Genomic DNA, 20,490 nt, shown 5'->3' on the forward strand with positions numbered 1-20,490 from the left:
TGGGCAACAAAATGGCAAATGAAATTTAATGTGGATAAATGTAAAGTAATGCACATTGGAAAAAATAACCCCAACTATACATACAATATGATGGGGGCTAATTTATCTACAACTAATCAGGAAAGAGTTCTTGGAGTCATCGTGGATAGTTCTCTGAGACATCCACACAGTGTGCAGCGGCAGTCAAAAAAGCAAACAGGATGTTAGGAATCATTAAAAAAAGGGATAGAGAATAAGACGGAGAATATATTATTGCCCATATATAAATCCATGGTATTTCCACATTTTGAATACTGTGTACAGATGTGGTCTCCTCATCTCAAAAAAGATATACTGGCATTAGGGGAAAAGGTTGAGACAAGGGCAACTAAAATGATTAAGGTTTGGAACGGGTCCCATATGAGAAGAGATTAAAAAGGCTAGGTCTTTTCATCTTGGAAAAGAGGAGGGCCTTGCACTTGTTGCAGTCAGTTTTGGGGACACTCATTTTAGCGGTTCCCTGCCTTTGAACTGCTCTGTGCAACTGGTGGATGCAAAGTGTATTCTGCCCTGCAGTGTCACGTGCGAGTCCCTTCTCAGTGGCCTTTTCACAGGCCAGGCCCAGAAATGGTCTCAGTTCTATCTATCTGCATCTCCTATCGCCTTTGCAACACCTTAGTTGGGTCAGGACTGTCCCTGTTGACCTGGGCTCTGAGTATGATTCCTTGTCTTTGCCAAACCTCTGGGCTTCCAAGGGCCCTGTGAGATGTCTGCAGTTGCCTTACAAGAGCTGGTCATAGTAGGGCTTGGCCCAGATAACAGCAATAAAGATCTTCCTGTTGATGTGTCCAGAGGTCACTGCTAGGGACTATCAGTTTGCATCTGGCTCATGAGAGTGTAGTGAACAGCAGTTAGTTTACAAGGCCCATATGATGGGGATGGAAATAGCATTACTTCAGATGTCGAAGATTTCCCGTGGTTACATGCACATATATATTGAACCTAGAGAGTGTCATTTTTTGCCCAAATATTTATTTTGATGTAAAATGGCTTTTTCTGTCACAGAAATAAATATTTTGTGCATTTTTGTCTCCATTCCAATTGGCTCCTGGCTAAACCACCATAATGGGAAAAAAGTAGGGCCACCTCCCATCCCGATCTTTCTCCTCAGTTGGACAACACAGACTTGAGTTCTGGCAGGATTCTCAATTGTGACTTTAGCAGTATACATGAGACTAGTATAAAGTGGAAGAAGATGACTAAGAAAAATCTGAGAGGAGAAAAGGGACAAATCTCACAGTATAATAAAAGTGCACAAATAACCTGAGCTGGGATTTTCCAAGGAGCCTAGGTACCCAACTCTTATAAAGCCCAGCCCTGGTTAAAAACTTGAATTTTTCTCATAAGAAATTTTAAGTGAATGATGTTCACCAGGTTTTGAACAGATTCAGAGAGTGGGGTATCAAGGAAGCTTTATAAGAAGGAAGAAAAATAAAAGATGAGGAAGATATGGCAAGACACAGTTGAAAGCAATCTCCAGTAAAAGAGTGGAGATACCAAGAAGTTAGGCATTTTGCAGTATTATACAGAATATCATGAAAAGAAGACACAGTCCAGGCTGGACTGCCATCATGTGTGAATGATTCCATATTATTCTTAGGAGAGAAACTTCCATGAACACATAATCCTGTGGTATACAAAGATGAATTGAAAGAGATGATATTTTAAATTTGGATCGGGTATAATAATAAAAATAAATATAGGCTACGCTGAGATGTAAGAATATTTAGACACGCGTGCCTGTGACACCAGCACTGATTAAGCCAAATTGGCACAGCCCAAATTAATTTTAAAGGATATATGATAAAATAAAAATAATAAAAATCTTAGTAACAAAAATTCAGCACAGAACAATTGCTGAGATTTTCAAAGCCACCCAGGGAATTGAATGCACAGTTCTGATTATTTCTGCATGGTAAATACCTGCTTCCCGCATCGATGACCTCTTCGCAGGCCTGGCTAGGGGACAAAAGTTCAGTAAAATTTTCTGAGTCAAGCATATTTACAGATGCACGTCGATTAAAAGTCCCAAGAGCTGTTGACTATTGTGACTCATAAGGGGCTTTATCGATACTATCGCCTACCCTTCAGAATAACGTCTGCTCCCACCCTGTTCCAGAGGGCTATGGACCAGATCTTGTGTGGCTTGTCAGGAGTTCAGTGCTATCTGGATGATATCCTGGTCACTGGAGAATGAAGAGGATCACTTAAAGAATTTAGAGGCTACCCTAAAAAGACTGGAAGAGTATGGCCTACGAGTTCGCAAAGACAAGCGTGAATTCTTCAAGCCCTCTGTTGAATATTTGGGACATTTCATTGATTCTGCAGGTCTTCATAAGGCCCCTGCAAAAGTTAAAGCTATTGTGGAGGCTCCCCCACCTCAAAATGTAAGCCAGCTGCACTCATTTCTAGGACTACTGAACTATTATGGAAAGTTCATCTCACAGTTAGCCACACTGCTAAAACCACTTCATGAGCTCCTTGGGCAGAACAAGGCCTGGAAGTGGACTGAAGCCTGTGATGTTGCATTTAACAAAGCTAAGGATGCATTGCTAAATTCTGAAGTTCTAACGCACTTTGATCCATCCTTACCCCTATAATTGGCCTGCGATGCCTCCCTTATGGAGTGGGAGCAGTCGTGTCACACATTATGCCTTCGGGAAAGAGAGACCTATTGCTTTTGCTTCATGCACTCTAAGCAAAGCAGAAACTAACTACGCCCAAATCGAACGTGAGGCATTAGGAATTATTTTTGGAATTCGGAAGTTTCATCAATACCTGTTTGGGTGAAAGTTTACTTTTCTAACAGACCATCGACCTGTGACGTCAATTTTTGGACCCTACACAGGCATTCCCCCATTAGCTGCTAGTTGTATGCAACACTGGGCATTGTTACTTTCAACACACACATATGAAATCAAATATCAGAAATCCACTCTACATGGCAATGCAGATGGCCTCTCAAGGTTGCCTTTGCCGGTCAAACATCAAGATAGTGCCCGAAAGGAAATCTTCTACTTTGACAGGTAGAGAATACACCCATCACTGCTAGTCAGATAAAGAAGGCAACCCGCGTTGACCCAGTATTGTCCCAAGTTATGGACCTGGTGATGCATGGAAAATCTCAACAAACTTCTCCGGTCTCACTGGACCTTGTTACCTACATGTCCAGGAGGACGGAGTTATCGGTCCAATCTGGTTGTTTGTTGTGGGGGAGACGTGTCATTATTCCACCACCACTGAGATCACAGATGTTAGAACAGCTACATTCCCAGTCACTGTGGAATAATGCGCATGAAGGAAATTGCACAAAGCTATTTTTGGTGGCCTGGATTGGACAGTGCTATTGAAGAGAAGGCAAAAGCTTGTATGGGCACCCCTACACCCATGGGACTGGCTGAAAACCTGTGGCAACGTATTCACATTGACTTCGCTGGCCCCTTGAAGGAAGCATGTTCTTGGTGGCAATAAATGCCCATTCTAAATGGCTAGAAGTCTCTATAATGCAGTCCAGTACTGCAGAGAGTACTATCCAAAAACTACGGGGACTCTTTAGTGGTTTCGGTCTCCCAGAACAACTTGTGAGCGACAACGGACCGCAGTTCGTCTCTCAGAAGTTTCAAAACTTTATGAAGGCAAATGGGATACACCACATCACGTCAGCACCATATCATCCATCCACCAACGGATTAGCTGAAAGATTTGTGCAGACAATGAAACACACTTTGAAATCAGCAAGGGGACAACACTCCATTCAAAAGCGTCTGCATACCTTCTTACTTTCCTACAGAAACACACCTCATGCTACGACCCAGGCATCCCCGGCCTTTCTAATGATGGGACGACAGCTGCGCACTTGCTTTGATCTGCTGAAACCTTCTGAACCCCAACAAATTGTGCAACATCAGCAGCAATATCAAGTCATCAGACAGGCACCCAGAGCAAAAGACCGAACCTTTAGCCCGAGACAGCCAGTTTTGGCTTGGAATTATACTTCCAGAGCTAAATGGGTCCCTGCCACGATCATCACTCCAACAGGACCTGTTTCCTATACAGTCCGGACTGCAGAGAATCTTACCTGGCGGCGACATGTAGATCAGCTGTTGCCAGGTCATGCCAGTCCTCAGGACACATCTGCAGTTGACTGGTCTGACTTCACCTCTTCTGGAGTGAGACACCAAATCACGAATCACCTGTTCCTGACTGTTCTCCTCCATTACTGCCGGCGGCTGAGATACCCCTTTGCCCAGCACTAGCTGATACCACCTCCTCCCTGTTCGTCCTGTGGACCCTGAGCCCATGGAACTTTCAGGTGCAACAACACCAGGAGTTCGCCATAATCCACCTAGAGATAGAAGCCCTCCTCATCGGCTGGATCTTTAGCTAGGGCAAACCCACGGTTATGGGGCAAAATAATCCCCAGGGTTTAGCCAGGAATGGAGGCAGTCTACCCTCCTTCTGTAGTCTAGTGTGGTGTTTTATTTAGGGGATGTTCTTATTGGGGGGGAGGAATATGTTGTGTATTTGGTTGTCATGGTTTTTGTTCCTATGGCAACTGAGTTAGATTATTAGGGGATAGCCCAGCCAGCTTCAGCCAGTTAGGTGAACTCTGTGTCTGTAAATAAATCGTAGTTTTGTTATGTCTGCTCTCTGGCCTCAAGTGATTTCTTCCTAAACCGGCTGCCCCCAAGGATACAACAATTGTCAGGAATTTGTATGGATGCGTTTGTAGATATGTGTGAGTGAGATCATATTTTTGTAGGTTTTTTTGTTGATATGTTTGTGTGCATGATTCTGTTTGCAGCTTTCTATGTATCATTGGGTTTTTATGATCATATCCTTGTGTCAATCACATCCGTATGTTCATAAGTGTGTGTCTGACTGCATTTGTCTGTTCAGCTGTGTCATTGTGATTGACTGTGGGTTTCTGTGCAAGATTGTCTTTTGTGAATGTATGTTCATCTATGTGTGTTTAATTGGTTTTTGCAAGGGATTTTCCAAAGAAACTAAATGAACAAGGAGCACAAGTCCCACAGAACCGCCAGAGACATGTACCTCTGTCTCTCCAAGCAAACCCCACCCAAAGTCTGAGGATATGAGTTGGCAGATTGTGTCTTTGTGTTTGTGTCTGTTTGTGTGTCAAAGAATGATAGCATTGGCTAGGCCTTGAGAAGTCATCAAATCCAGCACCTGCACTGACGCAGGAGCAAGAAACCCAGGACCGTCCCTGACAAGTGTTTTTCCACTCTCTTCTTATACTTTCTAGTGATGAGGATTGCATAACCTCCCTTGGAAGCCTATTCCCTGATTTAATGATAAAGACATGGTGGATGAGGTAATATCCTTTATTGGACCACCTTCTGCTGGTGAGAGAGACAAGCTTTCAAGCTGACACAGACCTCTTTTTCACGTCATTATTTCATGAGGTTATTGTGTTTGTATCTGTATGTTGTGCAATATGTGAAGGATATTGGAATTGGAAAAGGTTCAGAAAAGGGCAACAAACATGATTAAGGGTATGGAATGGCTGCCATATGAGGCGAGATTAATAAGACTGGGACTTTTCAGCTTGGAAAAGAGATGACTAAGGGGGATATGATAGAGGTCTATAAAATCATGACTGGTTTCGAGAAGTCACTGCAACTCATCACACCCAATAGTGTCATTAATAAATGCGATTATCCCCACCTTACAGATAGGGAAACCTAAGAAAAGAGGTTACCAGAGGGTTTCCATGTAGGCATTTTGTTCCACAACTCTCTTCCACAAGGTTTATTGCACCTTCATCAAACGCAATTGGTACTGGTCACTGTCAGAGACATGATAGCGAGGAAGGTGGATGACTGATCACATCAAGTGTGGCTACACTTGTGTTCCATAGGATTGGTAAACAGAGAGACTTCCTTTGAGGATAAAAACTTTTCTGTCTTCAACATTTTCCCAGTTTTCCTCTCTGTTATACCTATTGGATGTAAGGACTAAAAATAATTATATTATTAATTATGCTTTCACAGCATTTGAAAATTCTCATCAGCATTATTCTCCAGGGAGATTTTTCTCTCTCATATAATGAATGAGGGTAGACATTTGCCTTTTGGTAGCAGATCCAAGCCAACTCTGCCAGGCCAGTGATCAGAATTTTTGTTGGGGAGTGGCTTGTAGGAAGAATTTGGGGATCAGAAACAGACTGTAGAACTTGTATCCTGGGTCTCTGAAAGGTTGCTTAAAGAGGTCACCTCAGCGATCTCAAGTTTTTCTTATACCAGTTTTGAAGGAAAGACAAACTCTCTTATTAGATTCCCAGAAGGTAAAAGATAATGTAAGATTATGTATGTTCATGCCATTTCACTTCCGTCTAATAAGGATTTTCCCCTTACATTTCAGTACCTATTAGATCTGGTAGAAAAAAAATCCATCAGCATTTATTTGATGAAGAATTTGGTTTACAAGAAGACAATAATTTTCACAAGATGTATCTGATTTCACTTAAAACATTAGAATTTCATTGGAAAACCACCACGCTTAAAACTATTTAAAAATCAGATTTTGGTTGAATAATTTTCAGTTTGTTTTTAAATTTGTGGATTTAGAACCTCGTCAGCCCAAAACATTTGGTTTTAGAAATTATAGTGTAAGTGTTCTGTTGGGAGTTTTCGAGCAGCCACTGTAGCGAAAAACATATAGGAGAACCATTGTCTTTCTATGAGACATGCCCTGACCAGACAGTTTTAGATTGTAAAACACCCTGGATTTATTCAGGACTAGTCAGAATGGAGGTGGCTGGTATCTGTGAAGATTTATGTGGATTTGTGTCTCCGCATTTGCTCACTGCATAAACAGTCCTCTAGATTAATGTTAGGTAAAGTTAGGAGGCAAGTCATTTCAAACATTCCTCACTGCCCGCCCCCCAACACACACACGCTTTTTCTGGTTTATCTGAGTATCTATCTACCTCTGCATGTTCAATAATTTGTTTCTCAGAGTGCTTTCTTAGTTACAGAAGATAAAAGAAATCATATCGCACATGAGTTTATAGTTTGAGCTGAGTGCAACAAATATATTTTTTTCAGATTTGAACAAGAAAAAAGCAAGCATTAAAATGAATATTTCAGTGCTTAACTAAACACTTGTATACTGTTGTTTACTGACCTAGACCTGGGTATAAAAATCAGTTCTATGTGTGTTGGTCTTTATCTGTGAGTACGTACAGAAAGCTGTCAGTGATCTCAGAGCACTATGAAGATGTTAAGTATTTATGTTTATCAGTAGATGACATACCACTTTCGTCCTCATTTTATAGCTGTGAAAACTGAGGTACAGAACTACATGGCTTTCTCAAGGTCACACTATTTCAGGAATAGAACCCAGCTTTTTTGACTCCTAGATTTCACCCATGGCATTAGACTACATGGAAGGAGACAGCAAAATGGTGGAAAACTGAGGTACCAGCGTGCCTAGAGGGTTGGGGTTATTGTATCTATGTTCATGGTATTGACAGGTCAAAAGTCAGATGTCTAGAAAAGCAGAGTTGCTGAAAAACTCATCCATGACTGCATTTAACCATCAACAAAATTACAATGACACCACAAAGCCTCAAATTGCCTTTTTCATGTCATATTCCACAGCTTATATATTTTTAATTAAATTTCTTGATAGAGCCCATGGAAGACCTGGAGAAATGGACTGGAGAAATCAAACATCAATCACAGAATTCATTCTAGTGGGATTCGGGAATCTCCATGAACTGCAGATCCCTTTCTTCCTGGTGATCTACATTGTGACCATGGCTGGGAACATCCTTATCATTGCGCTAGTTGTGGCTGATCAGTACCTCCACACCCTCATGTACTTCTTCCAGGGGAACTTGTCCTGCTTGGAGACCTGCTACAGCTCCACCATCTTGCCCAGGATGCTGGCTGGTCTCCTGACTGGGGACAGGACTATTTCATTTATCGAGCGCATCACACAACTGTATATCTTTGGTTCTATGGTATCTGTGGAATGTTGCCTCTTATCAGCGATGTCTTACTATCAGTATTTAGCGATATGCAAACCTCTGTATTATGCAGTCCTTATGAATGGCAGTGTCTCCTTCCACCTGGCAGCTGGGTTGTGGGTAAGTGGGTTTTTGGCTTGCACCATCACAACATCTTGGATATCACAAATTATTTATTGTGGCCCCCAATGAAATTGACCATTTCTTTTGTGATTTCACCCCAGTGACTAAACTGTCCTGCAGTGACACCCGCCTGATGACTCTTGTGATCTTCCTGTTCACTTACATATTAACACTACCTCCCTTTCTATTAACCCTGGCATCTTATATGTGCAACATCACCACCATCCACAGAATCCCTTCCACTGCTGGGAGGCAAAAGGCCTTTTCCACCTGCTCCTCTCACCTCATAGTGGTGACCATCTTCTATGGGACCCTGATCATTGTCTATCTGCTACCAGACACCGACACACTGAGAGACCTGAACAAAGTGTTCTCTCTCTTCTACACAGTCCTGACTCCCCTGGCCAATCCACTCATCTACAGCCTGAGAAACAAAGAGGTCAAGGAGACCCTGAGGAAAGCTGCTAATGAGGCTATGAATTTCATAACAAATAGCAAACTATTTTGTATACAGTTATTGCACACTGCAATAAAGTCAAGATAATGGGAACTCATCTCATTGTATGAGATTGTAAATCACAGCTTGTACAGACAGCTCTTACCCAGTAGAGCAGTTCTGTTAAATACAATGGGACCCCCGCTGTCAGGAAATGTTATCTGTACAAATAAGGGCAGCAGAGCCAAGCAATTCCTCACTCTGGGATGGATGGACCCTAGATCTGCCAGTTCCTACTGCGGTCAACTCCATTTATTACCCACTGACATCTATGGGAGTGGCAGGGGGTTGGAATGGTGAATTTCCCCACAGTGCGGAGGGTCTGCCTAACACATATGTGTCATTCATTTCCTCACTGAGGCCCTGTTTTCAGCAGTGAAGTGTAAAAGAAGTGGCCTATAGCCTTTGTGCAGACCTTTTACCAAGGGGTGGATTTCATCCTCTCTCAGAAGTTGTCTTTCACTGGAGTTGTATCAGCAGCATCCGCTAATACTTTCTGAAGACTGATATTGACCTGTTTGTCTATCTGGTTGATTTGAAAACAATATACGGTGTTTTTTTAGGTTACTCTAATTGCTCTTTATCTCTCCAGTCTAGGAATCACCGGGGTTTAGAACAGCAGCAGTGTCAATAAAATTTAGGACCACTCTCTCTCTCTCTCCTCTCAGATTCATTTTGAAAAATGGTTTTTTTATGCTACTAATGGTGGTTTAAATATATAATATTGATAAAGGCCGTTATCTTAAAATGTAGTATTAATATAAGCTTCAATTTAAACTTCTTTTTATTATCTTACTAATCCTTCAGCATTACATTCATGGGGATGTTCCTTCAACCAAACAGCCTCACAACGCGCAAGATCTTTAAGGCTTGAAAAGGAGAAAGCTAAAACTGTCTAAAATGTCACCATGAGTCACCAAAATAAATGCTGATCACAAATCAACTCGTAGGTTGTAGTCGTGGAATTTTGTTAAAACCATTCTGCAGAGTCTACCTGCGTTTATGCTCTCGCTCTCCTTGACTCACCTTAACATTTCACTGTGTCTGTCTTGAGTAGGTCACTGATCACGATGTCTTGCACCCCCAATGTGTTCTTGGAGCAGCTAGTTCATAGCTCAAGTGCTCCAGTAATCACTGGGGTCATCTTTGTTTCTAGATCTGTAATGATTCCACTTCAACATTACTACCTCCTTCACTTCTGTTCCTCGTTGAAATGTCTTCTGCTGGGTTGGCAAGACTAATAAAACATGGGCTTGTTTTGTCATAATGAGTTTTAATTTGTATGTTAGTTCGAGCACAGAATCTCTCTCTTTGACTCTGTGTGAAAACTGGCAATTCACACCTCATGTGTTCCTAAAAATATGAAATCAAGAATAACCTCCTGTTCTTCAAAAACTAAGATCATAGACAGCTATACCCTCGTCTGACCATTGTGAAGGTTAATACATTAAATCAGACTGGACTTTGTGTTGTACTGGCCATGATACGAACAGCTTCCTGTTTAATGCTGTTTGACTTTAGTGGTCTACAACATCAGTGTAAAATCACAGGGACAGTTTTGAATTTGATCTCACTGTATGAGGCTGGTGTAAATATTATGATAGGCGGCAGCAGGGTGCCTTGGAGAGGAATCTAAAGTACACAGCACATGAGTGGCTTCCTTTCCAGTCCAGTAGAATTAATGTGGACAAGACAAATCAACAGTAGTGCAAACAGACAATAACAATACCCTATAAACACATTATCTAGGTATGAACCCCATGGTGAGAGGTAATTGCCCATGAGGTCGGAGAAAAGCAATTCTTCCATCCCCTTCCCTGTCAAAACACCACCGGGTCTGGTCTCCTCTCACTTATTGCAGTTTTACAGCAGTGTACATGTGATGACTTCACTGGATTTACTCATAATTTACACCAGCATAAAGTGAGGGATTCTCACTCACCAAAATCAACAAGGAAGTTCCGTGTGTGGTGGCCACCTTAAAGACTAACAGATTTATTTGGGCATAAGCTTTTGTGGGTAAAAATCTCACTTCTTCAGATGCATGGAGAGATAATTTCAGTTGCAGCCATTATTATACTGACACATGAAGCGAAGGGAGTTAGTTCACAAGTGGAGAACGAGTGTTGACAGGGCCAATTTGATCATGGTGCATGAAGTCCACTCCCAATAATTCATGAGGAAGGAGGTATCAATTCCAGAAGAGGTAAAGATGCTTTTGTAGTGAGCCAGCCACTCCCAGTCCCTATTCAAGCCCAAATTAATGGTGTTAAATATGCAAATGAATTTTAGTTCTGCAGTTTCTCTTTGAAGTCTGTTTCTGAAGGTTTTTGTTCAAGAATAATGACTTTAAAATCTGTTATAGAATGTCCAGGAAGATTGAAGTGTTCTCCTACTGGCTTTTGTACATTACCATTCCTGATGTCTGATTTCTGTCTATTTATTCTTTTATGTAAAGACTGTCCGGTTTGGCCAATGTACATGGCAGAGGGGCATTGCTGGCACATGATGGCAAATTATCTAATCTATCTATCTATCTATCTATCTGATGGCACACCAACCAGTCAGTCTAACTCCCCAGGGCCCCGTGGTGACAACTATTGTGTCCAGATTCGGGCATCACACGTTAAGAAAGATTTGGACAAATTTGACATGCTGTGGATGGGAAGGATCAAGGAATGGCAGAATGTTAGTTTCCAGTCCCAATGACCTGGCCAGCAGCAAATTACTGCAGCCAGGTAGGAAGGAGGGAGCAGAGAGGAGGGAACTGTCTTCTTGAGTCATAAATCCTTCCCTTGGTTATGTAGCAGAGACCCACCACCTCTCTGATGAAGCACGGGAGTGGGTAGCTGGTGGCCATGGAACCCTGAATAACACTCATAAGGGTCAAGGCATGAATGAGAGCTCTTGGCCCATCTGCACATTTACCTTCCCTTAATCAGTCACTTCAGGTAACAGAACTGCACCATTCACATTAGCAGGAGATGAAGAGTGGGGATTGGTTGATTTACCTCTGATGTTACCAGGGTCCAATTTAAAAGAGTCCTGAGCTATTCACTTGGCCATGTGTATAATTTTTCAATCTAATGATTAGACACAACTTTTCTAAAAAAAAAAAATCTTCATTAAAACCTAATATTTTCACATGTAGCCTTCACTTATGTTAAATGAGGATTAATATTACGGATCGTGGGAAGGGTATGTTTTATTCCAGTTTTAAAATCACTTAGGAGGAAACAAGGCGAAGGCAAATGCTAAATTTCAAGCAGAGTACTTTTTAAATTATTTAATTCTCAATTAATGCATTAAGGTATTGACTTTAAACGTCACTCACACTCAAAGAATGAGTAATCCAAGGTCACGCAGATCATGTTCTTGATACGCCACAATCATCAGACCTTAAAGTGGGGTCGGAGAGGTATTTTTAAGGATTTATCTTGTCCTTCTATGGATATGGATAGATATAGATATTAGTTTAAAATATCTGTATTCTTGTGAAAGAAAAAAATCTAACAACAGCTTTTCTTAAGGCTTCCCTCGCCTCCTGGTTTCTCAGGCTGTATATGAAGGGATTGACCAATGGGGTGCGGACACGATAAAAGACAGAGAACACTTTGTTCAAGTCCCTCAGTGCATCAGAATCTGATAACAGAGACACAATGACTATAGTCCCATAGAAAATTGTCACCACAATGAGGTGAGAGGAGCAGGTGGAAAAGGTCTTTTGCCTCCCAGTGATGGAAGGGATTTGCAGGATCATGGAGATGATACAAACAGGATGCCAAAATCAACAGAAATGGAGGAAATGTGAATATGGAGTGATAATCAAGATGGCCCATTTCAGACAGTTGACAAAAAGGTGTGAGGATACTTAACATGGAGAAATAGAGTCAATTTGTGTAATGACCCAGCCACTCCCAGTCTCTATTCAAGCCAAAGTTAATGGTATCTAGTTTGCATATTAATTCAATTTCAGCAGTTTCTCATCAGAGTCTGTTTCTGAAGCTTTTCTGTTGCAAAATTGCCACCTTTAAGTCTGTTACTGAGTGACCAGAGAGGTTGAAGTGTTCTCCTACTGGTTTTTGAATGTTATGATTCCTGATGTCAGATTTGTGTCCATTTATTCCTTTGCATAGGGACTGCCCGGTGTGGCCAATATACATGGTAGAGGGGCATTGCTGGCACATGATGGCATATATCACGCTGGCAGATGTGCCGGTGAATGAGCTCCTGATGGAGTGACTGATGTTAAATATCCTAACACCTTTTTGTCAACTGTCTGAAATGGACCATCTTGATTATCACTGCAAACATTTTTTTTTCTCCTGCTGATAATAGCTTATCTTAATTAATTAGCCCCCTTTTCATGTTTTCTGTGGAGATGTTCTGTTTTTTCAGCACATCCTGCACTTTCCATTCTATCACATTAAATAATAGGGATTGCTCCTCTTTTCCAGCCAGCCATCTGTGTATATATATATATGTCTTCTTACTATATGTTCCATTCTATGCATTTGAAGGAGGGGGCTGTAGCCCACGAAAGCTTATGCTCAAATAAATTTGTGAGTCTCTAAAGTCATCAAGGGCCACCAATATGGCTCACCCCAGGGTGAAGCAGTGGCAGTTTCCTCAGAGACAGCGATCTAGGAACAGTGACCAATCATTACCTAGATCAGAGGGCTCAGAAGAATATGGGATTCTGTAGAGACTCTGGCTGCTAGACCACTTTGCCCTGCCCCAAAGGATGGCTCAATAGCCCCTGGCCCCTAGGTCACTCTGCCCTGCATTGAAGGGCTCCTGTATAGACTTTGGCCACTAGATCACACTACTCTACACTGACAGGTGGCTCTATAGGCTCTGGCCACTAGGCTACACTGCCCTGCACCAAAGGGTGGCTCCATAGATTCTGACCACTAGGCCCCGATGCCATGTACCAAAGGGCTGCTTCATAGACTCCAGCCGCTAGACTGTGCAGCCCCACACCGAAGGGCTGCTTTACAGACAGTGACCGACAGGCCACACTGCCTTGACCCTAAGGGCGTCGACTGTCACACTGTCCCAGTGGTTGAGTCAACACTCCAGATAGCAGAGGTATGCTGGGTAAAATTTCAAAAGGGCCTATGTTAATTGACATTGGAAATGATACTGCTGCCTAGTATCTCTATGGCTGAATACATCTCACCTTCAGCTTCCTGAACACGCTTCTGTGTTACATTAGCCACAAGGTCTGATATTATCATTGTAGGTTGAAGGAATTCTATTTCATTCCATTGGCTTCATGTGAAAACCTCAGATAAACACTGTTGCTGCTCTCATACCTCTTTTACCGATATTTCCACTGCAGAGTCCACCAGATTCCAGTGGAGTGGTCAGTAGAATCTGATTGCAGAAACCTGAGTTTTATTCCTTTCTCTTTCTTTCCCTGACCTTGGGCTTACACTTCCTTTCTCTGAGGCTTTGTTCCAGCTATTACAAAATAGCTGATGATGATATCACTTACTGTTTTCTTAAAGTGACTTGAAATCATAGAACTGAAAGGGACCTCAAGAGGTCATCTTGCTGAGCCCTCTGCACTCGTGGCAGGAATAAGTATTATCTAGACCAGACCTGACAGATGTTTCTATAACTTGCTCTTCAAAATGTCCAATAATGGAGATTATGCAATCTCTCTAATCAATTTATTCCAGTGCTTAACCTCTTTGACAGTTAGGCGGCTTTTCCTAATGTCCAATCTAAACTGCCCTTGCTGCTATTTAAATCCATTGCTTCTTGTCCTATCATCAAAGGTTAAGAAGAACTATTTGTCTCCCTCCTCCTTGTAACGACCTTTTATGTACTTGAAAATTATTACGTCCCCTCTCAGTCTTCTCTTTTTCAGACTTAACAAACTCATTTTTTTCAATCTTCCTTCATAGGTCATGTTTTCTAGACCTTTAATCATTTTTGTTGCTCTTCTCTGGCCTTTCCACAGTGTGCCCATAACTTTCCTGAAATGTGGCACCCGGAACAGGACACAGTACTCCAGCTGATACCTAATCAGAGTGGAATAGAGAAGAATTATTTCTCATGTCTTGCTTACAACACTCCTGCTAATACATCCCAGAATGATGTTCACTTTTTTTGCAACAAATAATATATAAATTGCAAAAAAAGTGAACATCACTCTGTGATGTATTAGCAGGAGTGCTGTAAGCAAGACACGAGAAGTAATTATTCTTTTCTACATATATATAAATAATACTCTTTACCACAAGAAGTAATTCTTCTTCTCTACTATATATATAATATCCTTTTTTAGCCTTACTCAGAGACTTTCAACAAGTCTTTCCCTATTTCCTTCTCAACCTCAGTCCAAGTGTATGCATTTTTAATATATAAGACAACACCTCCTCCCATTTTTCCCTGCCTGTCCTTCCTGAGCTAGCTGTACACTTTTTTACCAATATTCTTGTTATGAGTATTATCCCACCAGGTCTCTGTGATGACAACTATGCCATATTTGTGGTTATTTACTAGCATTTTGAATTCTTCCTGCTTATTTGCCACACTTCTTGTATTAGTATACAGACATCTAATACACTGATTTGACACCCCCTCCTCCAGTTCTGTCCTGTCTCTTCCTTATCCCTGCTATAACAGCTCATGCTCCCCTCATATTCATTTCTCAGCAAGGATACAGAACCTGGGGCCACCAACATAATAGTAAACCTCTCATAGATTTTTGACCTAATGTGGAATGCAGAAACTGAGGGTTTTGAAATGCTGAAAGTAATTTCAATGGGACATATTCATCAAACAGCCACAGAGAGAAATTTTGAGTGAGAAAAATGGGGCAGTTTGGTTGAAATTCCAAACATTGCCCATGACTGACTTGGTGAAAATCTCTATGATATGATTCCAGGATGGTGACTCCATGTGTTATTCTGAAGCATATTAAGACTGAAAAACAAAAGGAATCTGGTAAAAGGTGGAAACGTGGACAAATAGCTGAGGACCAGTACAAAAGTGTATGACAAACACATTGGGAGAAAATCAGAAAGGCTAAAGCACAAAATAACTAAAACCAATAAGAAGAGTAATAAGTACATAATTGGGAAGGTGAAAAAAATGACATCAAGAAGGCTGACAAATCAACACAACCACCCCTCACAACAAAACAACTATCCCACACAATAAACCCGAACGCGCATAGTCTCTCAGAGCAGCACATACCCACACAGATCAACTCAAATCTTCCAGCACAACAGAATCCTCACACAAATCATCACAATCACTCACACTGCAACCCAACTATTTTACTCAGTAAATCCAGTCACACATAATCGCTAACCAGAACACAAATTGACGAAGGTTTCTAACCATTAGAGGAGTAAAGTTCTGGAACAGCCTTCCAAGAGGAGTAGTGGGGGCAAAAGACATATCTGGCTTTAAGATTAAGCTTGATAAGTTTATGGAGGGGATGGTATGATGAGATAGCCTAATTTTGGCAATTAATTTGGCAATTGATCTTTGATTATCAGCAGGTAAGTATGCCCAGTGGTCTGTGATGGGATGTTAGACGGGGTGAGATCTGAGTTACTACAGAGAATTATTTCCTGGGTGCTGGCTGGTGAGTCTTGCCCACATGCTCAGGGTTTAACCGATCGCCATATTTGGGGTCAGGAAGGAATTTTCCTCCACGGCAGATTGGCAGAGGCCCTGGAGGTTTTTTGCCTTACTCTGCAGCATGGGGCAGGGGTCACTTGCTGGAGGATTCTCTGCAGCTTGAGGTCTTCAAAAAATTTGAGGACTTCATTAACTCAGACATAGGTTAGGGGTTTGTTACAGAAATGGATGGGTGAGATTGTGTGGCCTGCATTGTGCAGGAGGTCAGACTAGATGATCATAATGGTCCCTTCTGACCTTAAAGTCTATGAGTCTATAAAACCCTTATTTACCACCCACACAAATCAACACAAATGTCCCAGTACAATACAATCCACACAGAAATCAACACAAATAAATACACAGCTTCACCAGCACACACAATAACCCTAAACATCACTCTGAACACCAGACTGCCTATTGAGTCTGTGTCACATGATGCAAAGAGCTACAAGAATGGTTCAGAGCTCTGTTAGTTTCCATTAACACTGAGATTCAAGGTCTGTTGTTGGCCAGTTTTTAAGTTCTCTGCCATTTTGTGTTTTTTTTAATTCCAAATTACTGTTGTGTGGTAGCCCAGGCTTAAACTCCTAGTGAAGGACTAATCCAATTGCCTCGAGGGCTAGAAGCCTGGCAAAGTGACCTGGCTGTCAGGGCAGCTAAAGAATAGGTAACATTTGGAAGAAGAAGGAGCTCAAACAAATTTGGAAGAAATAGCTCTAACTTTTAAAAGCTTTTAATTAATCACTAATGGATGGAAACTAAGATGTTGCTCTCCTTTCCCCTCCGTGTCTTCCTTGCTCCTTCTTTTTTTCCTCCCATTGAAACCCTTTACCATTCTTTTCTTATTTTCTTTTCTTTATGTTTTCTCAATAGTTACATTTTGTGGGGGAAATCAAAACAACCAATCAATAAACATAAAGAAATGTGCACACTTAAAAGTGCATTTCAATAACTGGGTTGACATGGAAGATGAAATAAAGATTTGAGCATTTTAAGGAGTTAATTGGGAAACAAACTTCTCACTGAAGAGAGATGCACTGCTTGAAAACTGGAATAAGTGAGAGGAGAATGACACTATTCTTCTTCTTTTTGTGTGTAATGTCCCTATATAAAGTCCTACCTAATGCACCTGCACAGACTCAGATTATCACTTTCACAGCACCATTCCTCATGTGAGGCTTTGCAATCACTTCTACATGCTTTGGTGCCCACATAGGATTTGTTCCTAAAGAGAATCTACTGTGGTGTTGCCAGGCCACCTGAGCCCCTTAGTAACAAATGCCAAAGAGGTCAGCTTCTGGAACAACACAGGGTTTTCTCCTACGTCTGATAGAGGGATCAGTTTAGAATGGACACCTTCAATCTGTGGGGGCTGGAACAGCTGAGACCAAGTTGACTGGTCATCAGACAAAGCAGCAGAGAGGCCAGATATGATTGTGGTTCCCAAGGCATTGCTTTGCATTGATGGTGCTGTAGAGTGGTCCCATGCTGCTGTGATATGATGTGATGTGGACATGCAGATGCAGCATTCAAATGCAGATGTTGTAAAAGGGCAGCCAGTCTTATGCACCAGGGTTATAGGTGACCCTCCATGCACCTGATAAAATTAGATTTTCATTACCTCTTTCCTATTCCTTCTTTCCGCCAACATTTCAGTATCTCCCTCACTCTTCCTGCATGGGGGAGAGAAGGCAAATGTTTCCTCTCTCTCTTCCTCCTCCTGAATGGGTGTCTTTGTTCCCTCTTCATCTCCAAGCCCTTCCTAGGGTGAGATCCTCCTATCACAAATCATGAATAGTTCAAACTGTGTTGTACACTGTGACCATCAGGAAGAACAGGGCCCTGTGTGGGGTCTTGTGGACATGTTCTGTTTCTTCAGCACATCCTGAACTTTCCATTCTATCACATTCAATAATTGGGATTGCTCCTCTTTTCCAGCCAGCCATCTGTTCTCCTTATTTCTGCCACAGCCTGGAATGTGCCTCTCCACTATGTTCTCTCCATGACAGAGTCAAAATGAGGCCCACGGATTAAGATGATTCGATTTTGACTCCATCTCCTAATCCAGTCTTCCTGAAACTGAACACGAAGAGATGTATAGCACAGGTTTGACATCCCTCAGCTCTAGAAACTTACCCCAAAACTGAGGGCAACTGGAATGTCCGTGTATGCTTCAGCCAAGCTGGCTCCCATCTCTCCTCTTTGGTGGATCAATGAGATCTCAGACAGCTTTGTGAATGTGGTGCCATGGCGTAAATATACACCATATGTGCAGAAAATCCTGTCTCCCTCTGCCGTCTGGACCAAACATATATAGCAGCCTAGCACTAATTTACATGTAGAGATATTACTCCTTTGAATCAGTTTAAATTCCATAGTTTTTGTCACAGGTTATTCTGGATTAAAGAAATAAAGAAAGAAAGAAAGAAAGAATATTTATCTTGGTTCATGCACATGTGGCTTATATGCTATTTTTTATAAAATTTGCAGATGACTCAAACTGAAAAGACAGACATGAACAATTTTGACAATATATTTTTAGTTTTCATCCCTCATGACCTGTAAGGAAGCAAATTTCAGCTTCCAAGAAGCAAGGGGGAAGCAGAGAGGAGGGAACCCTTCCCTTGTCTGGTCCTGGGACTGTGGAGCAGAGACCCACCACTTCCCTGAAGAAACACAGGAGCGGGAAGCTTGTATGACTAACACTCATGGAGGCCAAGGCATCAGTGAGAACTGTTGGTCCACCTCTCTGTTTACCTTCCCTTCTTCATCCATTTCAGGACACTGAACTGAAACATTCATATTAGTGGGAGATGAAGAGTGGTGATTGGCTGATTTACTTATGATGTCACCAGGGTCCTAGCAAAAAGTAACCTGAACTACTGACCTGACCACTAGTAAACTTTATTCCTAATCTGGTTATTTGAGAAAATCCTTTTTAACATAGAGCTTCATTACCCCCAATGTCTTCAAATGTAACCGACACAAATATTGTAAAGGAGTTCTAACATTAAGGAAAATGGGAAGAGTATATTTTATTTCAGTCTTAAAATCACTTGGACAAAGCCAGAGATGACAAATCCTAAATTTCTTCACAATGTCATTTTAATTATTTTATTCTTATGAACTCATTAAAATAGTTACTTGTAAATTCATCCACTATCAAAGGAGAATAATCCAAATGCAGGGAGGATGCACAGGTTTCTTCAGACATGAGTGCAGATCTGAGGGTGCAGTGAAAGTCTAAGGATATGGCTGGGTGTCCTAATTTTCCTCTAAAATGAGTCAGATGGCACATATAGACAACACCCAGACTCTACACTTGGATTCAGGAAGTTCTGATTCTGAGAATTAGACTGTATTCATTTAAAAAAACCAACCAGCCAACCAACCAAAAGCATCTATCAAGGATTCCTTTACCTCCTTGTTTCTCAGGCTGCAGATGGAGGGAGGGGGGGAACAAATGGGTCAGGACATAAAAGACAGAGAACACTTTTTTCAGGTCCCTCAGTGCATCAGAGTCCAATAGCAGATACACCAGGATCAATGTCCCATAGAAAATCGTCACCATGATGACTAAGTGGAACAGGTGGAAAAAGCCTTTTGCCTCCTGGTGCTGGAAGGAATTTGCAGAATGGTAGAAAAGATATTAACATAGGATGCCATCATTAATAGAAATGGAGGCAGGATGAATATGGAAAAAGATATGAAACTAGCAACTTCCACCACCCCATTTATATTATTTTATTCTCATGAACTAATTAAAATATTTACTTGCAAATTCATTCACACTCAAAGGAGAATAATCCAAATGCAGAGAGTATGCACAGTATTCTTCAGAAATGAGAGTGGGTGTGAGGATGAAGTGAATATCGATGGATATGGCTTGGTGTCCTAATTTTTCTCCAAAACTGAGTGAGATGCCCCCAGATAGGTAACACACTGACTCAACACTTGGATACAGGAAGTTCTGATTCCGACAGTCATGAGTTCACCAGGCACAGAAAGATAAGTATAGGCTGTTCAAGTGAATCAGAATATGCACGATCATATTCCCATGATATATATATCCCCTCTCATTAGGTCTACTGTTGTAGTAGCATTCCATCAATTCCAGGTTTTCTTGTCTCGTCCATGAATGGTTTGCTGGAATTGATGGAATGCTACTACAACAGTAGACCTAATGAGA

At 41.5% G+C, this 20,490-nt stretch overlaps 2 protein-coding genes across 2 annotated transcripts in view; one reads left to right on the forward strand and one right to left on the reverse strand.

Annotated features, from left to right (window-relative positions):
- Positions 1-7,717: 7,717 nt before the first annotated feature.
- Positions 7,718-8,702, forward strand: LOC116823678 (olfactory receptor 10A4-like). The gene is given in 2 exon segments (XM_075072407.1): positions 7,718-8,218; positions 8,220-8,702. Coding segments are annotated over 2 exon segments (984 nt in total).
- A 3,427-nt stretch (positions 8,703-12,129) lies between these two features.
- Positions 12,130-20,490, reverse strand: part of LOC116823677 (olfactory receptor 6F1-like) — a 12,589-nt gene continuing 4,228 nt past the window's right edge. Inside the window, exon 2 of the mRNA XM_075072408.1 lies at positions 12,130-12,391. Coding sequence (XP_074928509.1) covers positions 12,130-12,391 — 262 coding nt within the window. The remainder of the gene's footprint in view (positions 12,392-20,490) is intronic.

This window comes from Chelonoidis abingdonii, chromosome 14, assembly GCF_003597395.2.
Source record: "Chelonoidis abingdonii isolate Lonesome George chromosome 14, CheloAbing_2.0, whole genome shotgun sequence".
In the NCBI taxonomy this organism is placed as follows: Eukaryota; Metazoa; Chordata; order Testudines; family Testudinidae; genus Chelonoidis; species Chelonoidis abingdonii.